Source organism: Enhydra lutris, unplaced genomic scaffold (genome assembly GCF_002288905.1).
Source record: "Enhydra lutris kenyoni isolate GAN:26980312 unplaced genomic scaffold, ASM228890v2 scaffoldscaffold33, whole genome shotgun sequence".
Classification (NCBI taxonomy): domain Eukaryota; kingdom Metazoa; phylum Chordata; class Mammalia; order Carnivora; family Mustelidae; genus Enhydra; species Enhydra lutris.
The window spans coordinates 11,286,934-11,305,465 of record NW_019154117.1 but is presented as its reverse complement, the minus strand read 5'-3'; the positions used below and the strand labels follow the sequence as shown (position 1 = coordinate 11,305,465).

General features: G+C 44.4%; 1 protein-coding gene across 1 annotated transcript in view; it reads right to left on the bottom strand.

Annotated features, from left to right (window-relative positions):
* Nucleotides 1-18,532, bottom strand: part of LOC111153635 (MAM domain containing 2) — a 145,181-nt gene that overhangs the window by 71,778 nt on the left and 54,871 nt on the right. Inside the window, exons 3-5 of the mRNA XM_022512779.1 lie at nucleotides 9,406-9,677; nucleotides 7,384-7,468; nucleotides 4,385-4,522 (exon numbers count right to left, since the gene is read on the bottom strand). Coding sequence (XP_022368487.1) covers nucleotides 4,385-4,522; nucleotides 7,384-7,468; nucleotides 9,406-9,677 — 495 coding nt within the window. The remainder of the gene's footprint in view (nucleotides 1-4,384; nucleotides 4,523-7,383; nucleotides 7,469-9,405; nucleotides 9,678-18,532) is intronic.

Below are 18,532 nucleotides of genomic sequence, written 5' to 3'. Positions count from 1 at the left end.
AGTCTTTTTGAGCAAAATCTGGTGCTGTGGGCAGACATCTGAACCCTTTGATCTCTACTTTGCCACCCACATTGGTAGAGCTCAGGAAAAACTGATACACCAGCAGAAGGCAAATGTACTAAGAAAGGTGATCCCTCTCTTACTGAGATCACTGGAGGGTTTTGTTTCAGTTTTGAGTTCCCCAAAAGCGATTCTGGTCAAAACTCTGAGTCCTATGGGCTTTTCAAGGAAAATATCTGAGATTCTATGGAACTCATCTGTTCTAGCTCCATCTCACATAGGAAGAAGTCTTACACAAGAGTCCACATGGGAGGAGTGTGAGAGTGAGTGTGTGTGTGTATGCACGTGCGTTTGTGCGTACATCTTTTGGGTGAGGAGGAAACAGTTGTCTGGCTACAACTGGTCAAAACATCAGTGTAAAAGTTTAGGAGGAACTGGAGAGAAATAGCAGAGAACTGGGAGAAGCGAGTAGAATGTAGGCACCCGGGCTCTGGCTCATGAGCAGGAACATAACCCAGGTCTACGGGCCACTCTGCCATCATCTTACATCCTGGAATTCTCAAATATTCTCCAGCCACAGAATAAGGTATCCACTCTCAGACCTGTACACCTTTGTATATGCTGTACTTCTTATCCATCTAGTCAAATTCAAATGCTGAGATGACCTCTTCTAGAAAGCTTTCCCTGAACCCCAAAACCTAGGTGATCTTTCACTTTCCTGTGGTCCCCTATCTTTTATTTCACATCTCTGTTAGTCATGCACCATTGTGCATATTTACAGAGCATTTCAGTATTTGACTAATTTGTGAAATGCCATAATATACATTAACATAGGACTGTATCAAAGGCACTGAGAAGTCCTGAAATAAAGAATTCTGTTTAGCTTTCTTTAGCTCAGGGTTTCCCCAGTTTATTTTTCCCCCCAGTTACAATGAGTGGTAAATCTGGGAATTTTGATGTACAGCATTAGGAGTAAAACACTAGAACTCAAAGAATCTTAGGGATTATAGAATTCAAATTCTTCATTTGCAAACAGGCCAGTGGAGACCCTTAGAAGTCAAAGGATTGCCCAAAGCAATCCAGCACTCAGATAACTGGGTCTGGAGCACAACTGCTGAACTCCTAGCATGATTCTCTTTCTGTGTCCCTTGTTGACACAGATGCAGGCAGAATGTTCCATGGTCACAAATGAGAGGGAGGAAGGTCTAGGGCTGATGCACTCCTCAGAGGATAGATGACACTCAAGTGATTCAGTCAAATGGATGATCTGACTGTAGGACACAGATCTGTTGCCTTCCCCCACAAATACGTGTTCTTCCTAGCCAAGTGGTCCTCACCATCCTTGAGGATAAAAAATGATACAGGGAGCCTGGCTGGCTCCCAGTGGATACTCAGTGCAGTATACGACTCTTGATCTTGGGGTTCTGAGTTTAAGCTCCACGTTGGGTGTAAAGATTACTTTAAAAAGAACATCTTTAAAAAAAGAAAGAAAGAGAAATGATTCACTGAACACGTAGTCATTAAATCATGATATTGGTTACCCCGCAGATCGGACTCTGTAACTAATTTTTAAGTGATTTGGGAAAAGTTCTCCAACACTTCCCCACATTTAAGTTTGGACATCTACAATAATGACTGAGGATTATTACAATTTTAAGGCATTAGTCTTTCAAGATTCTCTCTATTCCCTGTACTATATTCTTAAGATACGGCAGAATATTATATAAATTGTCCTACTCCTTGAAACGAAGCTTGCAAGGATTGGTAACATTTTGTTGTTTTGAATGAACCCAGTTGTTATTGAAACACTCACGCAGATTCATGGAGTGGTCTCTCACACTAGGTGGTCACACACTCGGTATATGACACAATGTGCTTCCTACAGTGGCCACAAGTGGAGATGGGTTCTGTGTCTGCAGGGCCAAAATACGAGACATATATACATCCCCAATCTTTTGTCATTTCCAGAAGTGCTAACCCTTACTTTTAGAAGAAAGGAAGTGAAAATGTTTTGTCTTTTTCAATCTCAATTATTTCTATTTCTAATCTCAATTATTTACGTAATTATTCATGTAAGTGACCTTAGATGTATCTAAAGAAATCATTTCTGGGGTGTTTTTTTGTTCTTTGGTTCTACCATTTGGTCTTCCGTTTACTGAGATAACCACTGTCCAGTTAACCAAACTAAATACACGGCTGTGATTGCATCTCTCCTTGCTCAAAGACCTCCAAGGGCCTCCCACTGTCCACAGATTAAAGTTAAAATCTCGTTCCCGGCATTTGAGGCCCTTTAGAAGTTGCCGCTCTACTGCTCTCCCCATCCTCTCTCTCCCTGGGGTACCCCTTGCCATCGCTACCATGTATCACCGCTCTGGCCCTCTCTTGCCTCTGCCTGTCAAAGTCATAACCACCTCTCAAACTCGGTTGACTTCTTTCATCATGCCTTCTAGAACGTCCAAGTAGTAAGTGATCTCTCTGGTCTCTGAACACCCAGCACTTTTCTTTTTTTGAGGGAAGTGGGGAGACCATTCTTGGAGCATTTGACACATGCTACCTTGCCTCACTTCCATGTGTGATAGAAATCCTTTTCCCTTTCTTGAATGTGTGTTCTTTGGACCTGGGCCATGGGGGATGTGCCATTTTGTTGTCATTTTCCCAACCAGAACCAATACGGGGTCAAATGAATGAAAATGCTAGATCCAAAGTTGGATTTGTCTTAAACAGGTGAGCCCAGGAGGCTCCAACCTTTTACTATATAGTTACTTATAAACATTTTGTTGTAAGAAGCCTGGACATGTTGAAAAAGAAAAGGAACACATCAAATGAAGTTTGCAAACCAGAAGTTGGCTAACTGGCCTGACCTGAAGATGTGTTTTATTGGCCCATGCAGTGTTTTTAAAGAAAATATTTACCAGGGAGTGTGGGTGGCTCAGTAGGTTAAGCAACTGCCTTGGCTCAGGTCATGATCCTAGGGTTCTGGGATACAGCCCAAGTTGGGCTCCCTGCTCAGCAGGAAATCTGCTTCTCTCTCTCCCTCTGCTCCTCCCCGTGCTCATGCTCATGTGTGCGTGTGTGTATGTGTGCACGCGTGCGCCCTCTCTCTCAAATAAATAGCATCTTTTTAAAAAAAAAGAATATATTTACCAACTATAAAAAATTAGGGAAATCTCACACAAAACCCCTGTCTTCCTGATTATCTTATGAAGTCAAAAGATCTGTCCTCCCGGACCTGCATTCTCACATAGCAGCAGTTAATTAGAGCTTTGTACAGGGTCTGTGCTCCCTAGTTTGCCACACTCCTCACCCATCCCACATGTCACTCACTTCATAACATCTGCCTGGTTCCTTTAGAAAATTGAGTGTGAGAGTCTGGATATACTAGAAGCAGTCTCAGGATGGAGACTGTCCAGGGCCAAGATAAGCTGCAGGATGGGCACTTAAAGAAAAGTCAGAGACAAGGTTACAAATATTCACATGAAATACCATGAAAGAGGAACAATGCAAAGAACCAAAAAAAGTTGCCTTGTCTTCAGGTATGGGGACACATTGTCATTGTCAACAATGTGTTAGGACTAAGAAGATGACCTCAGTATCCACATGGCAGCAGATCAAACTAGAAAAAAAGGACTGTTTGCAGCAGAACCGAAATTCCTTCTTGCTCTTGATGGAAAGTCAGTCACCAGAATCTTCTCATTAGTCAACAAGCCCTTGGGGTTGAGGACTGGAGCATCTCACAACTATGGGGAGATCCCGGCTTTCAGGAAGCCTCTGAGGGTCCAGGCGAGGGCTGGTCATAAGCCTTAGGAAGTTAGCCTTTGCCCACATCTCCATCTCCCATCTGTGGAGACAGGCCCCTCAAAGCGGACTCCTCACCAAGAGCCTCTCCTCCCCATCTCCCTGCAGAGTCCAGCCCCCTTGGCCACTAGGTGGCCCTGTTGCTTTCAAGATTCACCATTGGGAATTGAGGCTCACCTCAGAGCCACTTGGGAAGTTCTTAAGGACTGGTTCCCATCACTAGGTCTATTTTTAGTGAAAAACAGCCTAGGATTATTCCCGCCTTGCCTTTAGGGACAAGAAATATAAAACAACAAATCAATAAGAAAGTAAAGTATAACATGGAAAGGTGAAAAGAGCAAGACCAGGTCACAGGTGAAGAAAAGCCTCGAACTGGGTGACGTTAGCCTTAGTTCCAGAGCTCCTGTCTGCAGCCAGTCTCGGTCTTAGGACCGTCCTTCCCTGCTCTTCCGCCAGGCTTCCCAGTCCTTACTCACCCTCCCTTCTCCCTTCCCTGTTGACAGGGCCGTCGTTAGGTCAATGGATGGGGCAGGAGAGGGAGGTGGAAACACTACCCTCAGGGAAAGGACTCCACCTGTCCCCAGCTCACCCAGTTCGCTTTTGAGCGTGTGGTCCTGCAGGAGAACGGAAGGGGAGTTCCGAATGCTTCCTCCGCCGACAAACCAGTTCACGTTGGGGTTCCAGCGGTTCACAAAGCCACAGAGATGATTTTCTTCAAAGTCACATTCTGGCAAAGGAGAAATGAAGACACACTTTGTGGAGACACAGTCATACCCAGGTATATACCCCTACTCACTGCCCAGTTTGCTTCCGTATTCAGATACGTTTCCCATTCCCTCTGACCACTGGAAGCTTTGGACTAGGATCCCTGGATAATGCTGGAAACTGTAATTCATCCTTGGTTCTTTGGATGACCGTCCTTGCACTGACTAGCCATGTGAATTGCAGCATGACCTCTCTTGGGCTCTGTGCCTTCATTTGTGAAACAAGGGAACGGTCCCACCACACGGGTTGTCAAAACACAGAGCCGGGCATGTGGTTAGGGCTCAGTGCCTCAGCCAGCTCTGCTTCAAAGCTCTATTTGGGACCATCCTCTTAGCTCCAGAACTTGTATCTGTCACCCTTCTGGTAGCCCATGCCTCCAACCCCTTCTCTCCCGATGGCAGATGAGATACCCAGGGCTAAAGGACATGTCTCCTAGGTGCTAACAGCTTCTGTTTTTCGTATTAACCAGAAGCATTCAGAATAGGCAGCGCAGGCCTATCCTGGGCTCTGAGTCCTTCTGCAGCTCCTCAGTGGAGAAGAGAGAGAAAATAAAGAGACTTCACCTACCGCCCCCGTTCATTTTAGTAGACTGCATGTGTGCACAGGTAAACTGTTCCCAGTCAACTACTCTAGTGGGAATGAGAAGCTCACAAACCAGTGCCTATATTGACCCCCATAATCATCAATTACAAATATGAAATTTGATTGTCCTGACCATCTCCTATGATCCCTCCAGACCCCACCCCCACTTTTTTTTTTCACTCCAGTGGTAGACCTGCATGGACTGTGTCACTGGCCTCCCCTGCCTTCTGTCTTCCTGTTGGAGTCGACCAATGGAAAGTAGGAGAACGAGGCTGGTGTCCATTCCTCCAGCTCCCTCCCTGCCAGGTTCTCATGGGTTGGCTATATCCCTGCCCTGAGGACAGGGTCTGAATAAGGAGCCCTCCCCATACAGCCACTGGCTCCAGGCTCTGGTGGCCCCTCCACCCCGCCCTCAAGGCTGTTGAATCATCACTCTTACTAGCCCTGGATTACCCCCAATGCTTTTGCTGGTTTCCTTCACGCAACCACACATTTGTAGCCCCTATTGAGTCTTCTTCAAGTCCCTCTGGTTGAATGGACCCTCTCTTTCCACTTTCCTGCCAGGACCCCAATTGATATAGTTATCAAAGTGTATTTACATTAGCAACCACTGAAAAATTTTAAGATTTTGATCTGCAACTCTCTCACTGCAGCGTCTGCCAAGAAATACCCCATGTTCTGTGCCAAAGGCTGCTTGAGAATAAAATAGCAAAATAGTCCTGAATGTGCCAGGTACTATTCTAAGCACTTTAGCTGAATAAACTTATCTAATTCTCAAAACAGTCCCATAAGGTAGGTACTATTATTAACTTATTTTACAGATGAGGAAACAAGCAAAGAGAGAGCACAGAAAGGAAGGTGAAGGGATGGTGGAAAAGGCATCTCAACAAAATGGAAGTATTGGCACTCCTTCTGTTTTTTAAACAAACCAGAAGCCATTGAGTGATTTGAAGAGAGGAAATTTACATGCTGAAAGTGCTCAGCACTGGGCCAGTCACCTTCATACCTAATGATCTCATCAGCCCCTCCACGATTCCTAGGAGGAAAGCATTTTATACCCATTTTGTAGATGGAGAAACAGAGGGAGCTACCAGGGGGAGCCTGGGTCTAACCCCACTGTAGCTTCAGAACATGATCACTGTTTCTTCCCTCCTGTTTTCCTTCACTTGCCTTAGTATTATCCTTGGAAGGTCAAAACAGAAGTGAGAGGGAATTAGCAAAAGCTCTTTTTTATTCAGAATCGCCTTTGACTCTCCTTCCTCTTCCTCTCCAGAGCTGTTCAACCTCCCAGGCTGTCACTGCTAAAAATGTGGCCGTCTCCCACTTTTTCCCTATTCGGGCCCAGTGTTGGGCCTTTGTTATGTCCTGTCTGTAAGGTTACAACCACGTCGGGGGTCTGCCTCTCCTAAGCATATTCCTTGTTTCCAAGTCACTTTCCATGGGGCTGCCAGAGTCACCAGGTGAGGACACAGCCTGCAGGCCCTTCCTCCACTGACTTGGAGAACCCGCTGACCACAGAACCATCCACACTCTTCAGCTGGGATCCAGACTCTTCCCAAAGCCTCGCCTGGGTCCTGATGAGCACTTCCAGCACCTTCCTCTGCTCCTGGCCAGTGCCTGAGCGGGCTCTGCGCTTCCTCCCCACTGGGCTCTGCGCGCTCTTCCCCTGGACCTGCCCATCACTGAACTCCCCCGCTTCCTGAAACCCCAACTCAAATGCAGCTCTGGTGTTGAGTGCTGCCCTTGTCCTGTCCTCCTCCTCCCTGCACCCCCATAGCCTGGCCTGGCCTCCTCCAGCAGTGCCCATCTCATAGAGAAATAACACCAATCGCAGACAAGCAGAAGGTGAGCGGCCACGGGGGCACTGAGGGGCCAAGGTGTGTTTGAGAGAAATGGAGAAAATGAGGAAAGAAGGGAATGCGGAGCCTGCTTTTCTGGCGGAAGCGGAGTTCACAGCAAACCGGAAATTACCGTTATTAGACTATGTGGAGGTTCGGGCAGCAGCTCCGGTTCTAGCTGCTGCATCTCCTTTCCCTGCGCTAATCCAGCCAGTCCGGGCGCACTCCAACGAGACAACACGCCCCATTCAAGAGAGCCCGGAGAAGTGGCTAAGCTACAGTGCATTGTGCACTGACTTCCATGAAACACCCTGCCTGTAGGATTCATTCCGTTCCTTCTGGCAACAGATTTAAGAAGATTCACAATTCACATTCTGATGCAGTGAGAACAAAACCCACTTACCAATACAGTAGCCCGTGGTCATCTTGATTTCAAAGAGGGCGATGCTGGCCGTGCTGCCCGGTCCCAGCAGCCCTTCGACTAAAATCTGCACGACACATGAGGAAGAAGGGAGTTAGGCTTCCAACACCATGTTTTCCTGGCTCTGTATCTCAGAGACTAGTCAGGAGCTGTTCAGGAGCTCAAGGCAAGGTGAGATTGCTTGTCTCAGCTAATTCCTGGCAATCTCATGGGGTAGCAATCTCACGGTGGGCTCTAAAAGAATGTGTGTGTGTGTGTGTGTGTGTGTGTTTGTGTACAAGGTGAGCAAGATGTCCAGTAAACGCTTGGAGCCAACTGTCTTCAACTGATGTCTCAACCACCCCCTCCTCTAACACCTGTGACGGCACCAGTTGGCTACGGATGGAGAGGAGGGCTGGTGACCTTGGGGAAATGCATTCTGAGAGCTGTCAGGGACTCAGGACAGAGGCCTCAGTGGGGAAAACCCCTGGAGGAGGAGGTGGAGGAGGCAGGAAGTATAATCTGACTAGTGGTGGGAGACCCCCACATGAGATGGAAGCAGCTCCTAAATCAACTTGTAGTTTCCATATTGCTAAAAAAAAATTCTGAAAATTTTAAATAAAGAACCAAGGGAAGCATGACAATTTACGTGACTGATCTCAAGAACTGTTGTGGTTCATCTCTGACCCCATTTCTGAAAGTCTTTGCTTCTCTTTACATGACTTCAGCCCAGTCTTTGGCAACTACGCTGGGAGATTTAGGATGTGGCCTACTGCTGGGTGGACAGTGTGAACTAGAAAGCTCAGACCTCAGTGCTCCTTCCCTCAATCCCGCATCCTGCCTGAGGGGAGGAGAAGACGGCATTTCAACGCTTCTTCAGGGAGAGAGATGGGATACAGAATTGAAAGGGGAATTAGGAATGGAGAAAGTGTTTATGAAGGCCCCATTCTTTCCTCCATGACATAGTTTCAACCATGTCACACTTCGCGTCTGGCCACGTGAGGCCAGATCCCATCCTCCTTCCCTGCTCTAAACAACATCCAGCCTAATGTCACATGGTCAACCTTCCTCTTCCAACACTTCTGATGGAACAACCTCCATCTTTGAAAAGGACTCAGAACATGTCCTTTACGAATCTTTCCCTCTTCAAAGTATCTCCACTCTTTCTTTAACTACAGTGAATGTCTTGTTCAAAATAAAGAAGATGTGGTATATATACACAATAGAATACTATGCAGCCATCAAAACAAATGAAATCTTGCCATTTGTGACGATGTGGATGGAACTAGAGGGTATCATGCTTAGCGAAATAAGTCAATCGGAGAAAGACAACTATCATATGATCTCCCTGATATGAGGAAGTGGTGATGCAACATGGGGGGTTAAAGGGGTAGGAGAAGAATAAATGAAACAGGATGGGATTGGGAGGGAGACAAACCATAAGTGACTCTTAATCTCATAAAACAAATTGAGGATTGCTGGGGGGAAGGGGGTTGGGAGAGGGGGGTGGGGTTATGGACATTGGGGAGGGTATGTGCTATGGTGAGTGCTATGAAGTGTGTAAACCTGCGATTCACAGACCTGTACCCCTGGGGATAAAAATATATTATATGTTTATAAAAAATTAAAAATTAAAAAAAAATAAAAAAAATTGTAGCAAACAGACTGTTAGGAAGATACAACACAGAACTCAGAAAGGTGAAACAAAATGATTAGAAATGAGAACACTCTCTAAAGCCCATTAAAAAATAAATTTCAATTGAAGAGGCTGGTTTAGGCTCCATTTAGACTCTCACAGAATCCCATTTAAATACACAAGAAAGAAATCTGGGAAGAAGCTTTTCTAAAGAATAAACAAAATATTAACTTAATAATTATTAATTACTAATATTCTCCTGGAGCATATCTCTTCTAAAGCAGTGCATCCTAGCACAGGAGATAAGTAACTTCAGTAGCAGAAATTGTCACAAGATCTCAGAGTAGCATAGTGCTGTGTGATAAGCCAGGTGCCTATATTCTACCTACCTTGAATTTCTTGGTACTGTTCTGTAAATCCAAGCTGGCTATGAGCCAGCTGTCTGAAGGTTCCTTAGCTGACCAAAGCAAGCGATCAAAGCTTTCATCTTGAAATCTCACATAGAGGTTCAGCCGGCTGGTGTCTGATGGAGACCCTGAAGACGTGGTTATCTGGTAGACCAGTCGGAGGCAGCTCCATTCCTCAGCCTGTAGGTCAGAGCTCAGCAGCACAGCTTTTTCCCCCGGCTTGGCAAAGGAGGTGTCCACATAAATGTAGTGGCCTGGAAAGAGAAAGGAGCACCAGGAAAGCATTAGCCTGCTGTTTGCAACTCAAGGAAATACACAACTGTGGTCCAGTGAAGCTAAGGGCAGGTACGGCCTGCCAATGCATTTCAGTGGCTTCCCAAATGTTGCCTGAACATGGGATCTCTGCCTTCTTGTGAAAAACTAGAAGGTCCCACAACACTGAGACCACAGTCACATGACAACAACAGGCTGGAGCTACACAGTCCTGCCTCTTCAGACGGTAGCATGGGTGCTCCATTTTTGCCATAATCCCCACTACTCCCTATTACCCCCTGACACTGAAGCCAGGTGTCTGTTGCCTATTATCATCTCACATCAGGCCTATTGAGCATGTTGCATTCATCTTCCTGGTCTCCATACTCATGAGATTTCAAGAACTTCAGAACCCAGAAGAGCAGCATGCCTCTGCTGGAGTCAGAATACCATGGTGGACTCAACCTTCTCCTTCCACAGCTCCCCTCATACTCAATGATTTGATCTGCATCTACTTTGCATCATTAGAGTAGATTGAATTTATTTGGTTGCCTCAGATCTTGCGGACTAGGCAAAGTTCATTGTCAACTAATTTTTAAGATTAGGAGTAACACTCTCCTCCTCTACACTATTCCACAATGAAATCTCATAGTTCTGAAAACTAAATGGAAAAGTGTATGCAAAAACATGGAGGACAGAACAAAATGGATTGGAAGCAAGAACTGTAGCCTGAGCCTTCTGAATTTGATTCTGGTCAGTGGCTTCCTCTAGCAGGGACCTGCGCTGCCTGTGTGTCTTGGGGACCCACTGCCTGTGGGACCTGCACTCTCATTCATGCTCACAGGTACCCACATTCATGGCCAGCATCTCACCTGCTGCCTTCCATCCTGGAACCACCTCCCCACCCCTTGCATTTTAGGCTCCCCAACACCAAACTCTTACTAGAAAGGCTCTGCAATTCCTCCTTGCTTTGCTGGATCTTCCTCGGCCCCTCTTTCCTTGCTCATTGCCCCAGACACCAACCCCAGGCAGGCCCCAGGGCTTTGTGGTGAGTACTGATGGGCTAGCAGAGGTTTGGCTGACGGCCAACCTCGCAGTTAGGATGCTGTCTTCAGGGAGCCTCACTGGCCAGCAAAGGGTTTCGAGATCAACATCTGTCTCCGATGGGCAGTCTTTAAACACAGCGACCACCCACCCAGTACAAATAGCAACTGCTTCTAGATGTCAACCCAGGCACCCCTGGGGGGAAATCTGGCCCCTTCTGTCATCGCCACCAACACCATCACTCCCTGCACAGACAGAACTCTCACTGTGAAGCAGGTACTATTCTAAGGCTTTCACACGCATTTATTAGCTATGGGGCCTGCTGGGTTTGGAAGCACTAGGCCAGGGCTCTTGAGGACAACTCTTTTTTAAACAGAAATGGCAGCTTCTCTGTGACATGAGGAAATGTATAAGTGCCATCCTCATTTCGCGCTCCCCGCTACTGTCCCCACAGAAGGGACTCTAAGCAGGCTGGTAGTGGGGTGGGCATGGGGACCAGGGGAGCTCCTGAGAGCACCTCAAACCTTTCCTGAGGAAGTAGAGTTTTGGCACATGAGGTAAGCAGAGGAAAGGAACAAACTCCTTGCTGTGTCCGCTGGAGTCTCCCATCCCGTGCCAAGCCTGCTCCCTACAGGCTCCACTCTCCCACTCCCTATTGCCTTTCCCAGTTCTGGAAGAAAACGACTCACAGCAGTGGCTCTCAAATTTGAGCCCAGAGTCACCTACTGGGCCCACTCCTGAGTTACCATCACGTAGGTCTGGGGTGATGCTGTAATTCTAACAGATTGCATTTCTGAGAAGTTCCAGGGGACGCTGATGCTGATGGCCTGGGGACCACATTTGAGAAGCAAAGATTTATAGTATCTGCCAGAGAAATAGGACTCATTATTTAGCAACCTTTTTTAAAAAAAAGAATTGTTTATTTATTTTAGAGCAGGAGGAGGGGCAGAGGAAGCGGGAGAGAGAGAATCTCAAGCAGACTCCCCACTGAACATGGAACCCAATGCAAGGCTCGGTCCCACAACCTGGAGATCATGACCTGAGCCCAAATCAAGAGTCAGAGGCTTAACTGACCGAGCCACCCAGGAGCCCCCTTTAGACACCTCTCAAAGAAAGATCTGGCTACTGGAGCACATAGAGGAGGGAAGAGACAGTTCCACTTGGAGGTAAAACTCCAAGTTAAGTAAATGTGGGCTACAGCAGGCTCGAGAGCCTATCTACCGGTGATTATCTTGATTTTTCAGTGACTGCCATAAAAAAATCTCTCTTAGAGCTAGAGAGTACTATGCTAAGTGAAATAAACCAGAGAAAGACAAACACATATGATGGTACTCATATGTGGAACTTAAGAAAGAAAACAAACGAGCCAGGGATGAGGGTGAGGGGAAGAGCAAGAGGCAAACCAAGGAGGTGACTCTTTTCTTTTCTTTTTTTTTTTTTTAAGATTTTATTTACTTATTTGACAGACAGAGATCACAAGTAGGCAGAGAGGCAGGCAGAGGGAGAGGAGGAAGCAGGCTCCCTGCTGAGCAGAGAACCCGATGCGGGGCTCGATCCCAGGACCCTGGGATCATGACCTGAGCCGAAGGCAGAGGATTTAACCCCCTGAGCCACCCAGGCGCCCCCAAGGAACCTCTTAACTGTGAATAACAAACCGAGGGTTATGAGAGGGAAAGGGCCTGTGGGGATTGGGGAAATAGGTGATGGGGATGAAAGAGGACACTTGCTGTAATGAGCCCCAGGTGATGTATGGAAGTGTTGAATCACTACACTGTAACAACAGAAACTAATAGTACACTAGGTTCACTAACTGGAATTTCAATAAAAACTTAAAAAAAAAATCTCTCCTTGATGTAATCTCTCACTATATCCGATTTTATTATAAGCCTATGCTAATGTTCTCATAGTAAGAACCTTTGAGAGCACATACTGTCAAAAGTTATTTAAAATATCTTGATAGTATACAGTATGAAAGTTGGTGCTACTTATTGAGAGATTTTGGTATCTCAGTTGTAAATGTTGGCTATTTCAAAATATTGGGATTTTGCGTGTAAACTGCAGTCCTCAAATTTCTTTTCAGTCCTGCTGTGCGAATGTGCCCATTAGCCATTACAATGCATCCAGATTTATCTACCTGATTTTGGATCCACTCAGCAGAACAATGCATTTTCCCAGATCAAAGAATGAGCTCAAGAGCCACCCACCTCTACTAACACCGCCAAGCTCAAGACAGATTTTCTTAACTAATTACTAGTCCCCCACCCCCACCCCACCTTGCCTGGATATAGCCCAGAATCCTTCTAAACAGTGTTCCATGTGGTCACTTACCCATCAGTTTGAGTTAGTACTTGTGATGAAACTATGTGCTTTATCCTTGTTTGTGGCTTCAGTGTCATACAGAGTTAAACCGAACTAGCTGTGGTCATGTTAGAGGGAAACCAGATGAGAAGGAACAAGGTAAATTTTGAAGAAGTTTTAGAACGTGAAGAAAGAATAAAAAAGATATTGGTATCCGGGATGGTGCCCTTCCCTGGACTCTCACTAATAAAATCACTATTCTAGAACAAACTGATAAATGTTTTTGGTGAGTTGTTTCTTCTGACTTTATTTAAAAGAATCATTTTGCTACTGAGTCAATGAGGTCTTCTTTGTATGGGAAATATTTCATTTATTCTACGCTCAATCTTAGCTAAAGGGCCGAGAAGCGATGTATTTCATTCATTCTATCTGGACTGACATCTGGAAGTTAATTTTGAACTGAATTTACACACAATAAAACTCACCCTTTTAATACAATTCAGTGGTTTTTAGTTTACTCACAAAGTTCTGCAACCATCACTGCTACCTATTTCCAGAGTCTTTTCACCACCCAAAAAAGAAATGCCATACCCAATTTTTCCCTCCTGCTAGCCTCTGGGAACCAGAGATTCATTTTCTATTTGCCTTTTCTGGAAATTTCAAATGAATGGATTTCTATAATGTGGGCTTTTGTAATTGGCTTCTTTCACTTAGCATCATGTTTTTAAAGTTCACCATATTGTAGCATGTATTAAAATTTCGTTCTTTTTTGAGGCTGAATAATATTCCATTTTATGGATATACTGCTATTTAACAACTCATCAGTTGATGGGCATGTGGGTATTTTCTACCTGTTGGCTGTTATGAACAATGCAACTATGAATGTTTGTATACAAGTTTTTATGTAACATAAATTTCAGTTCTCCTAGGTATACATGGAGGAGCAGAACTATTAGGTCAATGATAATTCTATGTTTAACTGTGAGGAGCTGCCAAGCTGTTTTCTAAAATGGCAACAGCATTTACATGTCCACGAGGCATGTATGAGAGTTCTAGTTCCTCCATGTGTTCATCAACGCTTGTCACTATCCATCTTTAGTTATTATTGCCATCCTGGTAGATGTGAAGTGGTACCTAACTGTGTTTTTGATTTGCAATTCTCTAATAACGAATGATGTAGTGCATTCTTTTGTGTGCTTATTGGCCATTTTGTTTGTCTGTTTGTTTTTAGAGCAGTGGGGGCAGAGAAGAGGGAGAGAATCTTAAGCAGGTTGCATGCCCAGCACAGAGCTGGATTTGGGGCTCCATCTCGCAATCCTGAGATCATGACCTGAGCTGAAATCAAGAATCAGATGCTCAATCGACTGAGCCACCCACACACCCCAGCATATCATCTTTGAAGAAATGTCTATTCAAGTCTTTTGCTCATTTAAAAAATTGGGTTACTTCTTTTTCTATTGTTGAATTATGAGATTATATATTCTAGATCTTATCAGATACATCATTTGCAAGTATTTTTTTCTTTTCACTTTCTTGATGGTATCTTTTGAAGAACAAAAGTTTTTAATTTTGATAAAGTCCAATTTCCCATTTTTGCTTTGGTTGTGTATGCTTTTGATGTCATAGCTAAGAAACTACTGTTTAATTTAAAGACATACAGGTTTACAGTTATGTTTTCCTCTAAGAGTTTTATAGTTTTAGCTGTTACATTTAGGACTTTGATCTATTTTGAGTTCATGTTTGCCCATTAAATTGTTCTGGCATCTTGTTGAAAATCAATTGAGCATAGATATAAGGATTTATTTCTGAACTCTCAATTCTATTCCATTGACTTATATAATAAATAAACACTCCCAATGTTGCAAGTCTTTGAGTAATTTCAAGTTCTTGAAAAGTCGATTTTCACAACTGTTGACTGTTTTTGTGGCTTTTATGGGGACAGGATTTTCTGAAGTCCTCATTGCACCATTCTTGCTAACATCATTCCCTTTCTTCACCTTTTTTTAACCAATAAGAAAAGAAAATAATGTTCTGGGGACATTAAACACAAACAAATGAGAAAAAGGCAAAGAACGGGAGAGATCACATGCAGATTGATGCATCAGGTCAAGGGTCTGGGGAAAGATTTATTGGCCACAGTGTTGGAGTCATGATGACAGGAGGGGAGCGAAGGATACCCCTCAAATACTGTTGCTTAGGCAGTTTGAACTGATTTATAAGATATTTATTAGACATGATAAAATCTTTATGATAGGTCAGAAAAGGGCCATAAACTTCCAAATAGATTTTTTTTCTTTAAAAGTAAGTCAGCAATCAAGCCCAATAATTAAACCACCCTGCCAGAAAGGTCGGGTTCCGTGAACCTCAGGGTATGAATGTCTTCTAGTCACATGTACGCATCAGAAACCAACAGAAAAATCTGTTCTATTTCAGTGAAGGCGGACATCACGGACAGAGTTCCAGGGTCACATTCAATTGCTCAACACATCTGTCCAGCTAGAGTTCAATGTATTAATGACTTCTAATAGCCGGCACAGTGTGCTGGGATTTAAATCCCAGGCCATCTCTATGGCATTATAGCCAGGATGTGAAATCATGGGGGGCTTTCTGGTATCCCTGCAATTCTGTTTGCTGATGAATGTACTGTCCTTCAGGAGTGATGGTCATGTCAAGGTGACCATGTGATGGACCCCACCTGGGATTTCTAGAGCATAACCTTTGTTTAAAGGTTCATCATGCATAGGCTTACTGTGTCATCAGTTTCTTTATCTGTAAAATGGGAATAACACAACAACGGAGTCCTATTACGTATACATTCAATATTTGGGAAAGCACTTGATGTACTCAAACAAAAAAACCCAAACCAACTGCAAATGACCCAACCACTGTAACATATACATTCACATAAGTTCATACAAATCGCCACTAAAAAAAAACCTATTTACATATTTCAACACTAAAAGGAAAATCGGCTGTGTTGTACATAGAAATAGTGTAATACATAGAAAACTGTACATAGAAACTTCCTCTATAATTAAGGAAGCCTCAAGGGCAGTTTTGATGGTATCTGATTTCCATCTTTTGTGCTAATTTAAGAACATAAATTCAAGCTCAAGTGAGATACGACTTCCCATCTATAGTCATTATAAAACCCTGATGAAAATGATGTCTATAAAAATTCTTTGGACACTGTTATGTTAATTGTTAGTTTTTTCTCTTATCATTGGGGTGAGGGGGGTTCTTTAGTTGTTCCAGAGATAGTGAGAAATTTATATTGCCTCCTATTTGTCCAGTATGGTTCAGAGCCAATATTTGTTCAGGTAGAAGACCAGGAACACCTTTTCAGTGCTGGTAGTGACAACAGTCTTCCCTCCATTCACCTTACTTGACCCTCCATGTTGACGTCTACAACTCTGCTCTTCAGTGCTGGGCCCCTCCTGGGTGCCTGGCCTCAGTAGCACCTGTCCTCACAGCTAAGCTCCCCGGGCTCTTACCCAGGGTTACTCAACATCCAAAGTGGAGTTCAGCACATTTACTCCTGGTGTGATCCTGGATGAAACCTCGTGACCCGGGTCTGATAATGTGCCTACATCTTTATTTTGTTAGCTCTTAGGACCACACACATCTAACACAAGGACACGGCCTTCTTTTTGGCAGCTTCCTTCCTGGGGCTGAAGTCCAGCCCCTGAACTCAGGCGATGACCTCACCAGATTTCCTGAATGGCTTACTGCCTGCCTCCCTGGATGGGGTCCTGCCTGTAGAGGCACACGGCAGGGTGGGTAAGTCATTATTGCGCCAGCTCAACACTTGGTTCGAATCCCAAACCCACCACAAATCATGGCACTTTGAGCCAGTTACTTACACTATTGGACAAGCGCTACCTTCATTCGTGAAATGAGTGTGCTAAAATAGTGACTTTGCAGATTTTCAAAGATTAAACAGGATAACATAAGTAAAGTTATGTTTAAAACATAAACATAAGTAAAGCTCTTAGCACCATTCCCAAGGGCTTGTGGTCAACTCAATAAATGTTAGTTCTTATTTTTCCTGATATCTGATCAGCATACTCTCACTAACAGCTAACCCATCTCATCATCTCGTGGTGGACCTCACTGACACCATGGGTTCTACCTGCTGCCCATCGTCCTGTCCTTCTGACACCAGCTCCTCCCCACTGCATGGGAGACCCATCTGCACCCACATCCATTCTCCCTCGTGCCTGCTCCACGGCTGTGGGCACACCTCGGCCCCTTGCAGTCTGTCCCATGCCACTGCCCAGCTGCATTCTCTGCTACGACAATCATCTCTCAGATCTACCAACTGATCAAAGCAGCCCAGACAATAATGCATGCAAAGACCTACCAGATATTCATAAGGGTTTTTGTCTATTGTGGGGAGAGGATGCCTCCACAGAGCAGCATCTTCAATTACGTACGAGCCACCAGCTTACCTGTGGAAGGAGTCTTGCTTTCTTTGCACATCAAAGACTTCCAAAAAATTAAAAAATCAAATGCATACAAAATGCAGTGGGCATAGGGGTTCTCAAAAACCGAGATGTCAAAAAATCGACTACATTGCTGGAAAAGAAATAGCATAGCGTTTCTCAAATGTAAAAACCACTGTATTAAATACTTGGGATTGTGAATATCTGCTTTTTTCCTCAATCAGACTCACAGTCATTAATAAATCTACTGATTACCTCTGGCAGAAGAATGTTCTGTTCTGAAATAGCAAGGAAAAATCACAAATTTCTATGGTTTGCATAAAGTGTTCTCACCTTCTGTCCCTAGAGTTACCAGTATCCTCTGTGGTTTACTAAACAATTTATGAATATATATGGAGAAGAAACAAAGATTCCAAGGGAACTGACGTTTGTTGTGTTGCAGGCATGGGATTCTTGACCTGTGTTCTTCCCTCTCAATCCTGACAGATGATCCCATCAGGCGGAACTTCCACTTCATTAGGGAGGAAAGAGAGATTCAGGAAGGTTAATGCAGCAGTCCATGGTCACAGCTACCCAACCAAGGTCGGGCTCCAAGTCCATGCCTTCCCCCCTGCTCCACGCTGCCTCCAAATATTTCCTTGCCTGTCTCTATTAATTTATCTTTTCATACTTGTATTCATCTTCTTATAGCAGGAGAGCAAAGTTTTCACCCTTTCCCTGATGGAGGAATCCTGGAGGGACCGATGTCTCTGCGTGGAAGCCCTTTTTGGCTTTTCTACACATACTCTTCATATTGATAACATGATAACCAGATTAACTTTTTAGCATCTTGCCTCAAATTTAAAAGGTTTTTAAACATGCAGAGTTTTCTAAAATCAGGGTATGCCTTATAAGTGATCTACAGTAGTATACCTCCCCACCACCCACAAAGGATGGTCACAAAACAAAGGTCAGAATCAACGCGTGCAGAGTAAGACATCTGCGCCTGCACTTGGATTAGTGACAGTGGTCAGAGACTCCACAATCTTAGGCTCAGAGAACCCAAGCCATTATCCTCTGTAGTTACTGCT